Source organism: Giraffa tippelskirchi, chromosome 7 (genome assembly GCF_054371585.1).
Source record: "Giraffa tippelskirchi isolate mGirTip1 chromosome 7, T2T-mGirTip1v1.2.pri, whole genome shotgun sequence".
NCBI classification, from domain to species: Eukaryota; Metazoa; Chordata; class Mammalia; order Artiodactyla; family Giraffidae; genus Giraffa; species Giraffa tippelskirchi.
Genome location: NC_137281.1, coordinates 35,735,280 through 35,755,499, shown reverse-complemented (window position 1 = coordinate 35,755,499; position 20,220 = coordinate 35,735,280). Strand labels below are relative to the sequence as shown.

General features: G+C 45.2%; 1 protein-coding gene across 6 annotated transcripts; it reads right to left on the bottom strand.

Moving 5' to 3' along the window:
- Positions 1–5,847: 5,847 nt before the first annotated feature.
- Positions 5,848–20,187, bottom strand: CIAPIN1 (cytokine induced apoptosis inhibitor 1). Of its 6 annotated transcripts, none has more exons than XM_081514232.1 (10): positions 19,714–20,187; positions 17,174–19,634; positions 15,946–16,127; positions 15,148–15,300; positions 11,560–11,636; positions 9,932–10,094; positions 8,433–8,506; positions 7,152–7,267; positions 6,591–6,672; positions 5,848–6,057 (listed from the first exon to the last, which is right to left on the bottom strand). In XM_081514232.1, exons 3-10 carry the CDS (start codon positions 16,100–16,102, stop codon positions 5,947–5,949), a joined length of 933 nt encoding a protein of 310 aa, XP_081370358.1. In that variant the 5' UTR covers positions 16,103–16,127; positions 17,174–19,634; positions 19,714–20,187; the 3' UTR covers positions 5,848–5,946. The 6 variants fall into 6 exon arrangements, with proteins under 6 accessions (XP_081370358.1, XP_081370359.1, XP_081370356.1 ...); XM_081514233.1 differs by having other exon boundaries at positions 19,408–19,634; XM_081514230.1 differs by having other exon boundaries at positions 18,618–20,187.
- Between the last annotated feature and the right edge of the window lie 33 nt (positions 20,188–20,220).

Below are 20,220 nucleotides of genomic sequence, written 5' to 3'. Positions count from 1 at the left end.
TGTCGTCTGGATCCACAGTGTAAGGAGTGGGGAAAAGATGATCTCAGAATGAGGGGAGGCAAGCAGGAGCCCCTGGGACAGCAAGGGAGAACAAGGACTGGAGCCTAGACCTCCTCACCCTGCAAGAAAGACACTCAGAGAATTCCCTGATGGTCCAGTGGTTAGCTCGTGGTGCTTTTGCTGCTGTGGGCCTGGGTTCAATCCCTGGTCAGGTAACTAAGATCTTGCTAAGCCACAAAGCACAACCGGAAGAAGAAGAAGAGAGAGACACTCAGAGGTCATGCATGTAATCCCAGTGCACTACAAACTCGCCTTAAAAGAATAAGAACTTTTTTTCCTAGTGAAATCTTCCTAGAGCCCCTTATTGTGAACTTGGATAAGTAGAGGACTATGAACAGGTAAGGGGGTCCTGAGGGTCACAGAGCAAGGGGGTGGGTGGCTTAAAGGTCCCTCAGTGGAGGAGAGGTGGACCCAGGACTGGTAACAAAATGCAGGATTTGGAATCCAAGTGTTTACTAGCAGGGCCAGGTGCAAGGTGGGTGGGGGGAAGAGGCAGGAGATGGAACCAGCCACCATGTTTCCCTGGGAAGAAGCCATTTTAAGGAATCATGACAGGGAGACTCGCCCAAAAGTAGGGAGGCGGGAAGCAAGAGGACAGGGCAGGGACCAGAGAACACAGAACAGTTGGGAGGTGCACTGGCCTCTCATTGTTCCTTCCACCTGGAAGGTGCTTCGTCTCTTCCACATCTGAAATCCAGCCCCCCTTCTGAGCTCAGCTCAAACACTGCCTCCCTCAGGAAGCCCTCCCTGATCCCCTTGGTTGCAGATGATGCCCCACTCTGTGTCCTCTTCCAGCTCCCTGCTTTCACTTTGGCTTTACCACACTGTCCCTTGTAAATATAGTTACTTGCATGTTTGACTCCCTGATGAGCTCCTTGGGGCAGGTATTTCTGACAGGCAACCCGGTACTTCTTGATCCATTGATGAGAGGGAGGAAGTGCTTTGTGCCTAGTGGACATTTGAGATATATATTTTTTCATCAACAAGCCCCCGTGTGAATCCCATGAGGAGCACGTCAAGAAAGAAGCTCCCAGAGGAGCGGTGCCAGGATAAGGTAACGGTGCTTCAGCCTCGACATCGACGTGGAATTCAGAATTGCGCTGCTCTTCAGTTGCCCACCAGAGGGCGCTCCAGCTCTTAGTAAAGATGGATGTGCCTGACCACCAGGGCCCTGGCCTCAGCGCGGTCCCCAGGGGCTGAAGTCACCCACATCGGATTATAGCTGCTCAAGGCCTCGGGTCAGCGTGTCTGTGGCTGGCCAGCTCTTCTCCTGAGGGAGCTGGGCAGGGAAACACTGCCAGAGGTTAACAGGATGAAGAGGAAGAAGGAAAACCCCTGCTGGGAATTGCAGGGCCACTAATTCCAGATGCAGCAAAGGCAGTGCTGAGAGCACTGAGCTAGGGGCTTTTTCACTGTGTTTTTTTAGATTCTGAATTTTTCTATTTGGCATACATTTGTCACAAGTTACATCTCCCCTGTGATCTGGCTCTCGAAGGGACGCAAAAATCATACTGCAAACTCTTCAACCAATCCCTAGTCCCCCCAGCCATCTCCTTTATATAACCCACTTCCCAAACCAGTATTTCCCCAAATCATCAAGCACTGGGTACCAGACAATGAGGGACAGCACCCACGCCCCAAAACCTGCTATCATGACTCCCACAGGCCGGCCCTCAATCGTTACCTTGCTTTTTCCATGGAAACCCAATAAGGGTTGTGGCCTTGGCATTCCGCACGCTTCTCCTTCTGCCCTGTGTGGGTTGGCATGGCCCCTCCTCTTGGGAAAGGTGACTAATAATGGCACTGAGTCACCTACATACATTTAAATCCCATGAGTACATTGTATTTATTTATTTTTATTGAAGTATAGTTGATTTATAACGTTAATTTCCATTGCTCAGTAAAGTGACTCAGTTATTTATACATGTGTGTGTATATATATTATATAACACATATATTCTTTTTTATTCTATTCTTTTCCATTATGGTTTATTCCAGGACAATGAATATAGTTCCCTGTGCTGCACAGGATTATTTCAAGGTTCTTGCTATTACAAATAGTACTGCTTTAACATTTTTTAGCTTGTCTTCTGGTATAGGTGTTAAAGAATTTCTCTAAGGCAGTGGTTCTGGGGGACACTTACCTGGGAAAGCTTGGCCAAAATGGACCACCTGCAGCCCTATTCCAAAAAATTGGCTTAATTAGTCTTTGGAAAGGGAGGATTCCAGACAATGGTGTTTTTGTTGTTTGGAGGTGGAAAGCTATCCAGGTGATTCTAATATAGGCCAGTATTAAAACTGATAGGGCTTCCCAGGTGGCACAGGTGGTAAAGAATCCACCTGCCAGTGCAGGAGACATAAGGGACTGGTTTGATCCCTGGGTCGGGAAGATCCCCTGGAATAGGAAATAGGAGCCTGGAGGGCTACAGTCCGTGGGGTCGCAAAGAGTTGGAGGCGACTGAGCAACTGAGCACACACCTTGAAACTGACACTCTAGAGGTAATGGTCTAAACCAACTCCAGCAGCCTTGGTGAAAAGTTCCCACCTGGCCGAGCCCTCACCCATACTTGGTAGCGGATCCACGTGTAGCTTCCCCTCCTCCACACAGGAAGCAGGCGGCTGTAGGTGGATCGCAAAGCTAGGTCTCTGATCTCCTGAAACACCGGGAGCCAGCCAGGGGTGCTCCATGGGATTCTTGCCTGCACACGGAACCCCGTGCTTGATGTTGTAACTCAAGTGCAGCCCTCAGTTTGGAGCAGGTCTGGGCTCTCGCTTGTTCCCTTTCTCCCACTCTCCAGCTCCAAAGGCCCTGCTTTCAGCGCCCTTCCAGCTTTCTTGTGGTTCCTCTTGTGGTTCTGTTTTGGCTGTGTCTTAACCCCAAGGAAGGTGTGGTTTGCTCGCCTGCCCACACCACTAGGTGCTTTAAAGTGACTTCAAAGAAAAGGGGAACGCCCCGACTGTTTGCTGTCAGGTTTTGGAGACGCCCTTAGAAAGAGTTCACCGAAAAATGATTCCCCAGCCCCACTCAGGACACTGACAAAATGTCCAAGGACCTGGGTCACCTGTACCTTTAAAGGTCATCAGGTAACTGATGGTCGTAGCTCATTCTCTGGGTCTCACCCAGTCTCCAAATGTAAATTGTGGTTTTCAATGAAATCTGAGACTGTTTTGGCTCCAGAACCTCCCCTCAGAGCTGCTGTCTTCTAAAGCCTGCAGGTATGAGGACCCATGTACTTTCTGTGGACTCACTAAGCTGAGTGGCAACTGAGCACCGAGGCCATGTGTGCACTGCTGGCCAGCCAGGCCGCTCTGCAGCATGTTGGCCCCAACTCTGAGCAGCCCAGCCCCACTCTGAACCCTCATGTGGAGCGACCCAGCAGTGCTGGCCTGTGACTTTTAACTGCCAGACAGGAGGTAGCATCACCCACTTTGCCAGCAGTGGTGGGCACACAGAATGAGAATCAGGTCAGCAAGAATTGGCACTTGCCCGGGGTTCTGCTAAACCCAGCCCAGCTCTTTGGCTCAGGATCTTCTCTCTTCAACCTGCAGGTAGAGATTTTCCTCCTTCACTTTGGCAACTGCAGTGGGAACCACTAACAGCATCCTATCCTGTGGCTTGACTTGATAATTATCTGTTCACCTTAAGCCTAGTTGGGGGCTGGAATGGGTACCATGGGCGTGTAATGAACCACCCCAAATCTAGTGGCTTAACAACACACACATTTGTCATCTCAGACTCTGTGGCTTGGAAGTCCAGGCACTGCAACGTTGGGTTCCCATGTAGAGTCCCACCAGCTGGGTCTCATCTGAAACCCGGGTCCTCTTCTGAACTCTCCTGATTACTCAGTTCAGATTTCTGTTCTCAGACGTGATTGCAGGGCTGAGGGCCTGTTTTCAGTCATTGGGTCCTGCTCCCTGGTCCCAAAAGTTGCTTCTGGTTCCTTGCCTGTGGATCCCTCATAACACGGTAACTCAAGGTCAGCAAGAGAAACTTGTCCTCCAGTTCTTATAAAGGATCAACTGACTAGGTCAGGCCCATGCAGGATAATCGCCCTCTTAAAAGGCTGAAGGTCCATGGAGGATGTTTTCCCCCGATTATTATTATTTTTATTGAAGTATAGTTGCTGTATAATACATTACAGGTGTACAATATAGTAATTGACGATTTTTCAAGGTTATACTCCATTTAGCTATTATAAAATATTGGCTATAGTCCCCATGTTGTACAATAAAATATCTATGTAGTTATTTTATACCTAATAGTTTATACATTTTACTTCCCTACTCCTATAATGGCCCCCACCCCCTGCACTGATAGTTTGTTCTCTGTATCTGTGACTTCTGCTTCTTTTTTGTTATATTCACTAGTTTGTTGTATTTTTTAGATTTCATATATAACTGGTATCATTATTTCTTATGTCAGCCTAATGCCCTCCAAGTCATCCATGTTGTTGCAAATGGCAAAATTTCATTCTTTTTTATGGCTGGGTAGTATTCCATTCTATGTATGTACCACCTTCAGTGTTGATGTTTATTATTCATCTGTTGATGGACATTAGGTTGCTCCCATTCTTGGCAACTGTAAATAGTACTGCTATGAACATTGGGGTGCATGTATCTTTTCAAATTAGCTTTTGGTTTTTTCGGGTATAAATCCAGTAGATTTGCTGGGTCATATGGCAGTTCTAATTTTAGTTTTTTGAGAAACCTCCATGTTTTTCACAGTGGCTGCACCAATGTTGTACATTCCCACCAACAGTGTATGAGGGTTCCATGAGGGACTTTATCTGCAAATCCTTTCACATCCACCACACAATATAACCTAATCACAGCAGTGATGTCCTGCCATACTCACAGGTCCTGCTCAGTCTACCACAGGGGCTTCAGAGTCAAGCCACACCCATAACTAAAATCCATTCAGAACGGACAAATACCAATGGGCACTTTTATTGTTAAAATAGAAAAACCTGGGTCTCTTATATCCACATAATCTCTCTTGCTATCTGGCAAGATCAATTCCATGTTGTCTAGGTGGGGAATAAGAACAGAGGGGCTCCTGCTCAGAGATTTACTGTTGGTTCCACTTCTGTCCTGCTTCTCTCTAAATGCTCGCCAGCACAGACTCTTCTAAAGGCAATGGAGGTCAGTCCTGATCTCTAAGTGCAGGAATGGCTCCCTGTGGTGTGACTCAGTCTCTCCAAAAGTGGCTGTGGTCCCAGGTGAGCTTAGATGGCTGTGTCAGACATCATAGACACACACAGACAAACAGACATAGCCCCTTTTCACAGCAATATGCATTAAGTACATAAATTTTAATACACACTGATGAACAGAAATGAAATAGGAACAGATGTAACACAGTAACACGGGGATGGAGGGAGAGGAGTGGAGGGAGCAGGACACTGGATATGATCACAGCAACCCATGAGTGATTCCCTTGGTGCTCTGAGGTCACAAGACCCTCGCCTCACGTCACCAAAAACTGCATGGTGAATAAACCACCAACTCTGGGAGATAAGCTGTGGGCGCCCCTGCAGAGCTTAGAATGAGACAGGGCCCTCCCTGTCACAGTGTCAATACTCAAGGGCGGCGGGATCTGAGTGTCACAGTCAGCATTCTGATGTAGGGAGAGGGGCCTACTGGAGATAAGCACCGTTCGCCTAACACTGGGTGAAGGAGGTCCCCGCTCAGGTGGCGGGGCCCCAGGATACCTTGGTCTTGACCTATGGCAGCACTCCACACCACTGCGCCCCAGCCAGCTCCACTCTGTCCCCTGAGCACCCTCCCCGCCAGGGACCTAAGTTGGAGGAGATGGGGGGAACCATGTGGTGGGATGTGAGGGGCGGGAGCTGACGGAGGAGCAGGCGTGTCCCAGGCCAGGCCCTCCTAGGCATCGTGGAGGTTGCTGTCACTCAGGAGCACCTTCTCCCCAGGTTTGAAGGCTGGCATCCCAAGGTAGGGGCAGCTGGCACAGCGGAAAGCATCGCCCAGGTAGCACTGTTGAGAGAAGAGACCATCACCCATTAGCGAGAAGCCAAGTGACAGCTCTCCTGGAGATATGGGCTGGAAGAAAGGGGTCCTTAATATCATAATATGGCCACAGCAGCCTGAAGAGAATGAGCGGGAGTATCTGTAGGTCCAGCTGAGACCCACAGACTGAGAGTCTTTAAGATCTCTGATTTCATAAAAGACAAAGGACTAGAGAAAGTTCCTTAGGTGGACATACTTCTAGATTCTCAGCAGTTCAATCAAAGCCACACGTAGCAAATGGTTAGGTAGCTTCGGGCCCGGTGTGAAGCAGAAAGAAAGGGGCCAGAAATAAGAAATGACAGGTGCCTGCCTCCCTATGGGCCTGAGCGTGCTACCCACTCTCAAGCGACAACCGGTCTTCCCACTACTACCTGGATACACAGTCTCGCATGTCCACCTATTGTTACAATACTTGGGCAGTAGCCTCTGTAGAGTTAGAGTTGGTCTGTGTATGCTTCTTTAGTCCTTTGTGAATACTGAGTAACCATCCAGATACTCACATTTCCACAAGCCGACTTGGGCTGAGAGCTTATCTGGTCCCTCGACTTCTCTTTTTCCAGTTCTTCTGCGAGGCCACAGGTGCTGGGGGAAGTCAGGAGCTGATGAGTGAGATTTCCCGCCACCCAAATCCTTGACAGACCTCCTTTACCCTTGAGCCTTCACTGATCTGGACAGGGACCTTTCCAGGCCTAGTTAGGTTTGGGCTCCACAACTCAATAAGGTATTGTTTGGAAATTCACACAGAGATAGTAAACTATGGAAAAAGTCAGGAAGGAGGACCCAGACTTGGGAGAATGTAGCCTCTTGGGAGTAGAGGAGGGAGATGTGGCTGAGGAAGCCGGCGGAGGCAACGTCTAAGGTTCCCGATTCTTAACCTGGGTGGTCAGTACCTGGGTGTTCATTTTAGTATTCTTTAAAATGTACCTGTTTAGTACACTCTTCTATACATCTGACACACTTTACAATAAGATATGTTTTAGTAATTGTAAAATACAGTGATTCTTTGAGAGTCAGAAGCCGCTGGCAGCAGCGAGGCAGCCCCGGCTCACCCCAAGGCTTACCAGTTCTTGCAGGCTTTCCTCTTTTTCCCTTCCCCACAGGAAGGGGCCCGCAGGGAAGCTGGGTCTGGCTTCTTCAGATCTTCCGCATCCAGCAGTTCATCTGAGTCGATAAGATCCTGGAGAGTGTTGGAGGCCTATGAGACTATGAATGGCATAGTCGTGGTCTCTGCTAATGAACAGCTGACGTGGTCAAGGGCCACGGCAGCAGTTCACTCCTGTGTGTCAGAAGGCGTCCACCATCCTAACCAGGGTTGATCATTGACACCCAAGCCGCCCACACAGCAAGTAAACTACGGGCATGGAAGCTGTACTGGGTTGTAAGGGGCCTGGGAACTCATTTATGATGTGCAGAGAATATGTGTGTGGAGGGTGAAAGGGAGGGAGCAGGAAGAACAGGGAAGTGTTATGTGTACTTGAATATATAAGGGCTGTCACATGAGAAAAGGGGATGAAATATTTTCTATATAATTTCAGGGGAAAAGGCAATAATAATATATACACTTGGGTGATTTGTGAGGACAATTAATCTGTAAGTTCTATGAGGACACAAACCATCACCTATTTTGCTTACCACTAACCTCGATAGTTGCAGAAATGAAGCATTTTATTATAGAAAGCACAGATCTGAGATTTTAAGACAGTGAGCATTTGGTATCTTGTCCAGATGAAGAAGCCAAAAAATATTTTAGCTGACAAACTCTTTTGAGGTTTACACATGCCTACTAGAGTCTTCAGTATATCACATGAAGTGAGAACAAGAAAATCTGTGGGGTAAAGATGCTGAAAAGGAAATGTAAGATGCCACCAATGTGGAGCTCCCTTCTGAGTCAAAAACGCCAGTGTCAGGCACCGCCACAAGGCTGGGCTTTAAATGCTTTCACATTTACAAATTCAGAGAGTCCATTCCTAACGGTGACCACTCCTATCCAACATGAACGTGAAAGTCGCTCAGTCGTGTCCGACTCTTTGCAACCCCATGGACTATACAGTTCATGGAATTCTCCAGGACAGAATACTGGAATGGGTAGCCTTTCCCTTCTCCAGGGGATCTTCCCAATCCAGGGATCAAACCCAGGTCTCCTGCATTGCAGGCGGATTCTTTACCAGCTGAGCCACAAGGGAAGCCCAAGAATAATGGAGTGGGTAGCCTATCCCTTCTCCAGCAGACCTTTCTGACCCAGGAATTGAACTGGGGTCTCCTGCATTACAGGTGGATTCTTTACCAACTGAGCTGAGGGAAGCCTAAAAGAAAGCAATCAGGTGACCACAGAGCTGACTCACCACGCTCTCATCCTCCATATCATTGGCCGAGAGGGTCCAGAGCTTGGCAGCTGCAGGGTCCACAGCAGGCTTCCCTGAGTTCAACCAATAAAAGAAAACAAGCTCCAGAAAAGCAGCGGCAAACAAGGTCCACGCACATATAAGTGCTTTCCTTTGAGACTGAGCAGGGAACACACTGGACTGGGAGTCAAAAGACTTGGGCTCAAAGCCCGGCCCAATCACTTATAAAGAACCCATCTCTTTATGATAATAAAAGTCATCCTTTGTTAAGCACTTGCTTTGTGCCAGATATTAATACTACATATTAAACACTTTACATACGTTATCTGGTTTAGTCTTGCTAACCACCTCATGAGGAAAGTTATCTGTCATCCTAATCTTATGAGGAAACAGATTTAGATACTTGGGCCAGTTCCACACAGCCACAAATACACACAAATACAGACACAGTCTGCCTAACGCTTTTAACTTCCACTCCAGCTTGCTTTTTCCTCCTCCTCTTAGTTTCAGTCCCTAGAGCATGGGGCTTAATAGTATTCCCTATACCCAGAGCAGGAGATTTGCAGATTAAAGGAGAAAGTGTGCCAAAAAGCATTATGAATAGCAAAGCTTTGGTTCTCATGTAAACTTGTTATATACAAGAAAATGGGCTCTGGAGCTGATGGTGGTAGTGTAGGAACAAATCAGTAACAATTACACCTCCTGATTCTCTGTCCGGGGGGTGCAGTGTGGGCTGGCTCATGAACGGGGCTTGGGGGGTAAAGTGTGCCCGCTGTGATCACTGTCACAACTGGATACTCAGACCCCCACAGGGCAGGTCATCTAAGCAGATCCTAGCTGCTCTGAAACTGTGAATCGAAAGGTTAGCATGCCAAAGAATTTCTTGAAGATTCAGGTTGGATAGCCAAAACAGAGCAGTGTGAATGTACCTGTAAATTTCTTTATACCTCACAGCTGGGACAATTTTTCTCAACCTGGCCATTAAAAGATAGTGATAGGAAGGGTGAGAATGATGACAAAGGACTGGGTGCAATTTTCTAAACAGAATAGCTATTTTTATAAGTGTCTTAAGATCTTCAAAGAAAGAAAAGCTGACTTTAGTGGCACAGAGAAAAGGACACACGGGAGAGGAACAGGGCCCTCTCATCTGCCATGACCGCCCCTGGGAGCTCTTCAGAGGGTAAGGGTTATGATTCTGGGGTCTGGAAAGACTTCATTAGCTTATGAAGCTACAGGACTCAGGCCTCTGGAACCTGGAGGCTTCAGCATCCTCTGGTGGGGCTGAGGGGCTGAACTAGGTAATATCTACGTGTCACTTCAGTTCAGACTTGAACATGCCCAGGACAGCAGTACATTAAGCATCCTTCTATTTGGAAATGAGAGAAATTAAGGAAGAAGCTGATCCTATAAAGTTCTCACCACCTCACTCAGATCTCTGGCCCGGTTTCTAATAGGGCCTTCTAAGCCACTCAGACAGACATGTCCCTAGGCTATCTCACCAGAAGGCTTCTTGGCAGTAGAAAGCTTAAGTTGACTAGAAGAGCCCACTTCAAAGTTGGGCTTTTTGCCTGTGATCTGCACAGAGAGCAGGCTGTCGCTATGGTAACCCAGGTGTTCTTGGACAGACTGAATCTCCTCAGGGCTCAAGGACTCGCGCTGCAGCTGGAATTCAAGACAGCAGAGGATTAGGGCACATCACAGTCCTTCTACAGGGTGACCCTATACCACGTCCCCCCACGGATGTCAAATGCTCATGTCTGGAGGAGGCACAGGACAGTGGGAGATCACAGACAAGGCCTCATGCCTCATGTTTTCCAGAGCGTAACTTCTGTCTACATGTTTACAGTTAGCCCACTCCATGGAGAGTTTGAAAGTATTTCTCAGATAGCTGTCTATTGGGTACAAGGCGCTGTGCGAGGCATTGTGGGGACTGTAATGATTATAATTATCAAGATGAATCGGGTGTGTTGAATAGGATCAAAGCCTATAGCAGGGGAAGCATGCCCACGATAAAGAGGCTAGAAATGAAATATGTAGTAGAGAAAGAGAACCAAGGGGGAGGGAAATGCTTTTTATGTTCCTTGAGATGAAGCAGCAGGCAGTAAAGGTAGGAAAAACGGTGGGGGGGGGGGTGCCACCTCTGCATCCAACAATTAAGGAATGAATGACCACAAAAATCATAGTCCATTTACACCACTGAATGTTGTTCCATCATTAATAACCAAGTGGGGAATACACTGATATGGATAAATGTTGAGCATATCTAAAGGTGGGGAAAAGAGCTAATGACTGAACAATGTATAATGTGACTTGATTTACATTAAAAATGTGTAGACATACACACACAACACTCTTGTAAATACATAAAAAGTCTGAACAGCCACACCAAAAAATGTATTGGTGGCTTCCTCTAGGGAGGAAAGTGTAAGCAAGGTCTGAGATGTCACTTTAAATTCTTTGGTCTTAATTGAAGTTTTATGAACATCCCATATTTTAGAATAAAAAAATGGAAGAACTTTAACTAAAAAGAAAAATAAAAAAGGGAAAGGATAAAGAAACTGAGGCCCGAGGTCACGCACAGATCCAAGTATAACAACTATTGTGGTATAACACCTACCTCTCACACAAGAACATTTGAGCATGGGTGAAGAATGCAGAACCATGAATACCTCTATTTAATGTTAATGCTTCTACTGAATTGTCAGAAAAGGATTTCCCCCTCCAACCTGTTCCAACCTCCCACCAAAAAGCTGAGGAAAATAGTTGTGTAAGATTTGTGTAATAATTACAGGCGACTGCCTTCCACGTGGGCCTAAGACTTGTGTCCACTAAGAGATGTGTCACTCTCTTTCTGCCACAGGGGTCACCACCAGTACCGAGACCAGAAAATGGCCCAACCCACATGGGCCCAAGCTGAGTCTCTCCAGAGGAGGCTGATTTTAGAGGTCTCGTCCTTTGAGGCATCAGGTATCTTCTCAACTTGTTTGCTAGTCTAAGTGACGCTGCTCACCTCACCTTCAGGGTTGTTATTTCTCCCAGATTCTCTCTGTATCGTCTGACAAAGAGATACTGGGTTTAGTCACCCAAGGCTTAAATTCCCAGCAAAGAAGGTCATCTACAAACATACCTCTTTTACTTCCACAAGACCAGAAAGAGTCAGGGCTGAACATAGCTTAGATGCCGTCTTCACTTTGCTATTGTTAACTGCTAAGAGGAAAACCCCAATTAGTAGCTTTATAGGCCAATGCAGGAAAAATTATAAAGGCTCTATCCCAGTTGAGTCAACAGGGCATTAAAACAATAATAACCTATTCTGTTCAACAGAATATAAATATATTTATATACAATATAAATATGTATATATATTTTTAATGATAATATTTTAATTAGAGAAATCCTGTTGGTTGTTCAAAGTGCTCTTATACAATAAATCCTTTATTGTTGTTTCTTATCACCTCTGTTTCTGAGAAATACTTAACCTTACAGGGGCTGCTGGATAATGACTGAGAAAGAGGATTCGAAACTGTATACAAGTATCTCTGTATGGTTCTGGTAAGACGCTGTGCTTAGCCACTCAAGGTTTACCTCCTGGCAAAGACAGCTATATCTGCTCCTAACATCACAAGTTTGTGTTTCCACATAAACACCTCTATATGTTTCAAAATACTTTCATTTTTATTATCATATTTGATGAAACAATGCATCACATTTTGATAAAAACTTTAAGTTAAAATGCTAAAACTCTAGAATGACTCTGACAGCTTTACCACTAAGCAAAAAAAAATTAAAAAAGGTTTTTATTTCTTGGATTCTATCTTTAGTTTCACATGAATCAATACTTACCTCATCCCTCTTGGACTATATTTTAATTTTTGAGTTTGAAATACTATAGATGTACAGTAAATTAAAAAAAAGTTCAGGGAGGTTCGGAGGACCATTCCCCTCACCTCCCCATGGTAATATCTTACACAATTATTATATAGTATGAAGGCTGGGAAACTGTCACTTATAGTCCACAGAGCTTATCCCGATTTCACCAGTTTACATACACTTGTTTGTGTTTGTGTGTGTGTGTGTGTGTAGTCTTCATCACCACAAGGAACCCTCATACTACCCCCTTTATAGCCTCATGAACACCCTTCCCTCCTGGTCCTAACCACTGACAATGGCCACCCTGTTCCCTGTCACTATAACTTTGTTATTTCAAGAATGTTCTGTGAATGGAATCATACAGCATGTAAGTTGTGGAGATTGGATTTCTTTCACTCAGCACGATTCCCTTGAGACTCATCCAAACTGTTGCATGTGGCAATCGTTTGTTCCTTTTTTACTGCTGCATAGTTTTCCATTGTGTGGATGTACCAGTTGAAGGATCTAGCCATTTTCAGATGAGCGGTTTCCTTCTATTTTACTACCTAGCGGGTCAAAGATCACAATTTATTCAGATGTGTGGTTCAGAGTTTTACAATAACTTATCCCTAAGGATAGGTTTCAGTTCAGTTCAGTTCAGTCGCTCAGTCGTGTCCGACTCTCTGCGACCCCATGAATTGCAGCACACCAGGCCTCCCTGTCCATCACCAACTCCCGGAGTCTACCCAAACCCATGTTCATCGAGTCGGTGATGCCATCCAACCATCTCATCCTCTGTCGTCCCCTTCTCCTCCCGCCCCCAATCCTACCCAGCATTAGGGTCTTTTCCAATGAGTCAACCCTTCGCATGAGGTGGCCAAAGTATTGGAGCTTCAGCCTCAACATCAGACCTTCCAATGAACACCCAGGATTGATCTCTTTTAGGATGGATTGATTGGATCTCCTTGCAGTCCAAGAAACTCTCAAGAGTCTTCTCCAACACCACAGTTCAAAAGCATCAATTCTGCGGCGCTCAGCTTTCTTCACCGTTCAACTCTCACATCCATACATGACCACTGGAAAAACCATAGTCTTGACTAGACGGACTTTTGTTGGCAAAGTAATGTCTCTGCTTTTAAACATGCTATCTAGGTTGGCCATAACCTTCCTTCCAAGTAGTAAGCATCTTTTAATTTCATGGCTGCAGTCACCATCAGCAGTGATTCTGGAGCCCAAAAAAGTAAAGTCTGACACTGTTTCCCCATCTATTTCCCATGGAGTGATGGGACCAGATGCCATGATCTTAGTTTTCTGAACGTTGAGCTTTAAGCCAACTTTTTCACTCTCCTCCTTCACCTTCATCAAGAGGCTCTTTAGTTCTTCTTCACTTTCTGCCGTAAGGGTGGTGTCATCCGCATATCTGAGGTTATTGATATTTCTCCCGGCAATCTTGATTCCAGCTTGTGTTTCTTCCAGCCCAGTGTTTCTCATGATGTACTCTGCATATAAGTTAAATAAGCAGGGTGACAATATACAGCCTTGACGGACTCCTTTTCCTATTTGGACCCAGTCTGTTGTTCCCTGTCCAGTTCTAACTGTTGCTTCCTGACCTGCATACAGGTTTCTCAAGAGACAGGTCAGATGGTCTGGTATTCCCATCTCTTTCAGAATTTTCCACAGTTTATTGTGATCCACACAGTCAAAGGCTTTGGCATAGTCAATAAAGCAGAAATAGATGTTTTTCTGGAACTCTCTTGCTTTTTTGATGATCCAGCGGATATTGGCAATTTGATCTCTGGTTCCTCTGCCTTTTCTAAAACCAGCTTGAACATCTGGAAGTTCACGGTTCACGTATTGCTGAAGCCTGGCTTGGAGAATTTTGAGCATTACTTTACTAGCATGTGAGATGAGTGCAATTGTGCGGTAGTTTGAGCATTCTTTGGCATTGCCTTTCTTTGGGATTGGAACGAAAACTGACCTTTTCCAGTCCTGTGGCCACTGCTGAGTTTTCCAAATTTGCTGGCATATCGAGTGCAGCACTTTCACAGCATCACCTTTGAGGATTTGAAATAGCTCAACTGGAATTCCATCACCTCCACTAGCTTTGTTCGTAGTGATGCTTTCTAAGGCCCACTTGACTTCACATTCCAGGATGTCTGGCTCTAGGTGAGTGATCACACCATCGTGATTATCTAGGTCGTGAAGATCTTTTTTGTACAGTTCTTCTGTGTATTCTTGCCACCTCTTCTTAATATCTTCTGCTTCTGTTAGGTCCATACCATTTCTGTCCTTTATCGAGCCTATCTTTGCATGAAATGTTCCTTTGGTATCTCTAATTTTCTTGAAGAGGTCTCTAGTCTTTCCCAATCTGTTGTTTTCCTCCATTTGTTTGCACTGATCGCTGAGGAAGGCTTTCTTATCTCTCCTTGCTATTCTTTGGAACTCTGCATTCAGATGAGAATATCTTTCCTATTCTCCTTTGCTTTTCGCTTCGCTTCTCTTCCCAGCTATCTGTAAGGCCTCCTCAGACAGCCATTTTGCTTTTTTGCATTTCTTTTCCATGGGGATTTTCTTGATCCCTGTCTCCTGTACAATGTCACAAACCTCTGTCCATAGTTCACCAGGCATTCTGTCTATCAGGTCTAGTCCCTTAAATCTATTTGTCACTTCCACTGTATACTCATAAGGGATTTGATCTAGGTCATACCTGAATGGTCTAGTTTAGTATAGGAATATTGATCTCCAAATGATATCTGCTACTCAGAGAGATGCAGCGAACATACCTAAGATTCAACCCTGTTAAATCTTAGGGTTTAAGTGGATCTTTCAAGTGAAGATCTAGTCTTTTAAGTGAAGATCTCCTTACCTACAGCTGTCTCTACTGGCTCCTTCAGAAAAAGACATCCACCAGGCCGAAGAATCCGGGCCATCTCAGCCAAAATCTCAGCACTGTGCAGAGTAGTGCTTCCAGGAATTATACCCGACAAAACAATGTCAAAACTAGATTCTTTGTGGGCAGCTGAAAAGAAGGAAGACTCTAATTAGTGGTCACCTGGGCCCCAGAAGCCATCGACCAAGCCCCCACAAAAGCTACATGCGTGGACCCGTAAAATAAACACCTCCCTGTTCTGCAAATGCTATTACACCACCGTTACTACCAAGTGAGGCAAGGACGCTTGCTCTCCCTCAGCTTACTAACTTCTTCTTCTTTTACATGCTCAGGGGAAAAAGTAAAAAAAGAAGGTGGATGAAAAACAAGCTCTTTTAAAAAAAAGATGTGGAATAGGTTCAACGGGTAAAGAACCTGCCTGCAATGCAGGAGACGTGGGTTCAATCCCTGGGTCGGGAAGATCCCCTGGAGAAGGAAATGGCAACCCACTCCAGTATTTTTGCCTAGAGAATTCCATGGACAGAGGAGCTTGGCGGGCTACAGTCCAAAGGGTCACAAAGAGTTGGACACAACTAAGCAGCTAAGCATGAAGCAATAAGAAATAAGAACCTACTTACACAAATCATTAACAATATCTAAGTCCACTATATCTCAACTGAAACACCTACTATCATGTGCCACCTGAAACAAAAACCCAGCCATCAAGGAACGAGAGAAAAGCAATACCCCCAGCATAACTGTCTGCCCTAAAAGACAATCTGGGCAGGTACTTACACTGCAACAGCTGGTTGATATTTTCCACAGACACTCGGCCCTCATCGCCAGTTAAGGCTTGAAGCTTATCCACCAGATCTTTCAGAGCCTCCACCGGGGATGACTTATCCCAGATCACTGCCACAAACTGGCCAGCTGAGATCCCAAAATCTGCCATTCCTGCAGTGCTGTGGACCTAAAAGCTATGGGCCAAAAAAGAGTCAAGACTGAGCAGAGACAAACAGAATTACACCTAATTTTGACCTCCCATTAGAAAATCTCACTGTAGATAGCAGAGTGTGATTAAGTAAACCCATTATCCAAGGTTTCATACTCCCAACTTTCCCAAACATGGCAGGTGGCTTCCTCGGTGAGAATCCTGACTGGGGAGTCAAGTAAGGAGGTTGAAGGCACAAAGATTATTTTCTCTTTGATATGAAAACTCAGCTTGAACAGAATATAAAACACACAGGACATTAATTAGGCAGAAGTATGACTCAGCAAGGGAGGCAAATAAGTTGGCTGCTATATCCTAACCACAAGCTGAGATGTTTTTAAAGAGACAACATATGTTAATTTAGCAAATTGAATAATGATATTTCTCCATTCATCAAGATATGAAAATTCGATTCCACTGACTCTGTAGTGATCAATGGTATCTACCATGTCTTTCTTTAACAATTAATATTAGCCAAACTCTTCAAAGCATTTAACATACGTTATCTCAAATGAACCCAAGTATAACCTTAAACTAGGTAATACTCCCATTTTACAGTCAGGACACAAGCTGTTGACTTTGCCTAGGTCACATAACTGGTAAGTGTTGTGTGGATAAAGAAAGAGCTGGGATTTGAATACCAGTCTGTATGACTGTAAAACCCATGCTTTCAACCTATGGAAATTTCCTCCCACCAGAGTCAACTTTCTCTTTCACTTGATACTCAGACGAGTATACAATGTCCTCATGATGCACCCAGGTCAGCAAGATAGCAGTCTACTTAGTTCCCCTTTTCTTTCTCAAACATTAATGATGCTGAGTCCCTGCCTGCAGATGGCTCTACCAAATGACACAAAGATAGAAGCTGTAGGAGAGAGGTCATGCGTGGATCAGTCTTAAGCTGAACACTTCTGTCTTCTGAGAGGTGGCTAACCCAGTAACAATTATGGCACCACAAACATTCCGGGACTGAGCTTAAGCCAGGCACACATATTTTTCCTTCTTCCAAAATGTTCCCTTCAAATGACTTGCCTTTCAGCCTATTAAAACATGCTGAGGTTAGCCAGGCATCCTTAAATATGATAGTACTTTTGATTTTGTCGTTCATCTTCCCCAGGAGTTACTAAGGCTTTTATTTTCTAGAGCAAAGTCAAATCTCCTCAGTCTTCTGGATCCAGGCGCTCCACCTGTATCTCCTACCTCCCTTTGTTCAATGGGAAATCCTGGCATTTTTCACTCCATTGTGCCTCTTATCTGATTCCTTCCTTGTGTAATACCTTTATTATTCTAACCTGCCTTCAAGCCGCAGTAAAAGGGTGCCAAGTGTTACCAGACAAACAGGATTCCTTATTCACTAAATTGTGGTTTTTAAATCCCTAAAAAGCACACAATCAAGAACTGAAACTTTAAGCTCTCAACTGTAACATGATGTTGAGGAAGAACCCTTACAAGTCTTTCAAGTGAACAACTTGGGATCTCACATTTAAGAACCAACTGCGAAAGACAGGAATATGGACTGCTGGACATGAAGTTATAAGAAATAAATGACCTGTTTCTAGAATGATGTTGGAACAAGTTCTCCCTAGGGGCCATGGAAAAAGTTCCCTTCCCACTACACCAACCTTGCACTGTACTCACAGAAAAACCCTCATGCAAGAACCGAGGGGCCAAAGGCTACTCATTAGCAAGAGAAACGCAGAAGGCCAGATCGCTAGACCTTTTCAGCAAACTTAATGGAGGCAGAGTTTTATAGAGCACAGGTTTCCAACAGAAATGAACTGGGGTTCTGTCTAGCAGTAGATCTTCTATTCATTGGCTACATAACCATGGATCTGTGATTAGCCTCTCTCTTTTCTCATTAATAAAGTAGGGATAATGATCTTATATTTTGCAAGGCGGTGGCAAGAAGTAAATGAGAAGATAAAAATATGCAAAGCACTCAGCAGGGCCTGGCACATAAAGCTCAATAAAATAATGTTCTCAGAGAACTCTGAGCCTCCACTTCTCCGGGGCCAGTTTATTTGCCTTTGCTTCAAACAGTCCTATAATATCTTGTTCCTCCTCAGCCCTGCCAGCTGGGAGGACTCCCCAGGGAGAGATGTGAAGCTGCTTTTTCATTGTTAAAATCACACAATATGAGAGCCACACTTTATGACAGCTTATACAGTACTCCAGTGGGATTGTGTCCGTAAATTAGAAGACTGGAAAGTGCTCTGTGTTCCATATCCCCCAAAACTAATCTTCTATGGCAACAGGGAGCTCATAAAATAAATTTATTAAACATTAACCCTCAAAAAACAAGACACAGCCACCATTTGCGGTCAGCAATTTCCAAAAAAAAATGGGACACAGTGTTCTTTTAAATATCTAAAAGCGAAAGCGTGATGTTATTCATCATTAGAGTTTTATGTTGTTGTCAATGTTTTTTCTAAAAAGACATAAGGAAAACAAATATATGGTATCTAAGTCAACATACTTAGAAGTGTGACTCACAGCCCCAGTTTCATTAAAGTGGTAGAGTAGAAGTCATTGTCACATCACTGGATTTATCTGAGAACAACTTCTGGAGATTCACTTGTTTATTTTTAAGACACCTGTAAACATCAAATCTTGAGGCATTTGGCTTCCTTTAAGGATGAAGTGGGGGAAAAGAATTAAAAAAAAAAAGAAGATTGAAGTTTGGGTTTCAGTTCAAACCAAGGATCAAAGCCTTTTAAGTCAAATGTGTAAAAAGAATTCTGAGAATACTAACAGTTATCAGGAAAATTTTAATTAAACTGAAACACACACACACAGAAAAACAGGTGATAATTTGTAAGGAAGTAGTAAACTCAAAGGAAAAGAAACAGTCAACTTTGTCTCCAAGCAAATGCTAGATTTTCCACAAAAGAGATTCGCTGGAAGATGAGTGGACAGAACTCAGAAAACAAAACCTCATGGAGAGATCAGTAGGGCTTTACCAAAATCTAGAAATACGGATCTGAAATTTTAACATCTGGGGAGACGTTCTGGCTTAAGGGGAGGCTTCCCCCACGCTCACACAGGGGAGAAGAGGTAATTGAAAAGACTAGAGTTGATAAGCTAACTGAAAAGATTGAAGTTGCAAAGATGCAAAAGAGAAAAGGGTCTAACTGCACAAAATTTACAGAATGGCATGCTTAGCTCCTGCCCTCCGTTATCTCTAACCCCCCAAATCATTTACTTCTTCCCACTATTACGAAGCCTTCCTTGTTGATTAATTTCCCAGTGAGGCACTCCGTATTTACATTTCTGTTCAGTGACTAGTCCATGACCTCCCTGAGTCATGCAGAGCTTGGCACTCAATGTGAGAATAAAGGCCACCAGCCTTTCCCAAACTTGCAGATCATCCAAATCACCCGGAGGCACGTTAAAATAAGATTCCAGGGGTACATTCAGAGGTATTGAATCGATTCTCCAAGAAAAAGATCTCCGGATCCAATTTACTAACAAGCATCCTGACGGCTTTTCCAACCTGGCAAGTTTGAGAATACTCAATTATACCAACTCAACACCTTGGAGGTTCGGGGAAGACACAGGTTCAAATTTACAACCTGGGACTCCAGGGACCCCCAAGGCGGAAACTTCAGATTCCCCGATGTTTGCAAAGAGGGACGGAGACTCAAGGTCATTAACAGCTTGCTTCTAGCAGAAGTGGGTCTCAGACTCCGATCTCCCGGTCTCCACCTCAGCGCTGTCCCCTGGGCCTCAGGCTGGGTCCCGCTGCGCGGGAGATAAGGCAGCCCAGGAAGGGCCGAAGCCACCACTCCAGGGGCCCCGGGGGAGACCAGGGCCAGTCCGGCCGCTCACACCGGCTTCCTCCGGGCGAAACCCAGCTGTGGTCCTCAGGGAGGTGGCCACGGCCACGTTTTCGCCGAAGAACGGGGCTGGAATGGGAAAAGAGCCGACGTAGAGGAGGAAATGGGTCGGGGGGGGACCGTTGGGGACGATCGAGCTCACGGACCACCAGAAGAGCGCTCACCTGCCGCCCTGAGCTCGCTCGCGGCTTCTCCGCATCCGCCGGCTCCACACCTCTCGCCTCCCGCGAGAGGAGGAAACTC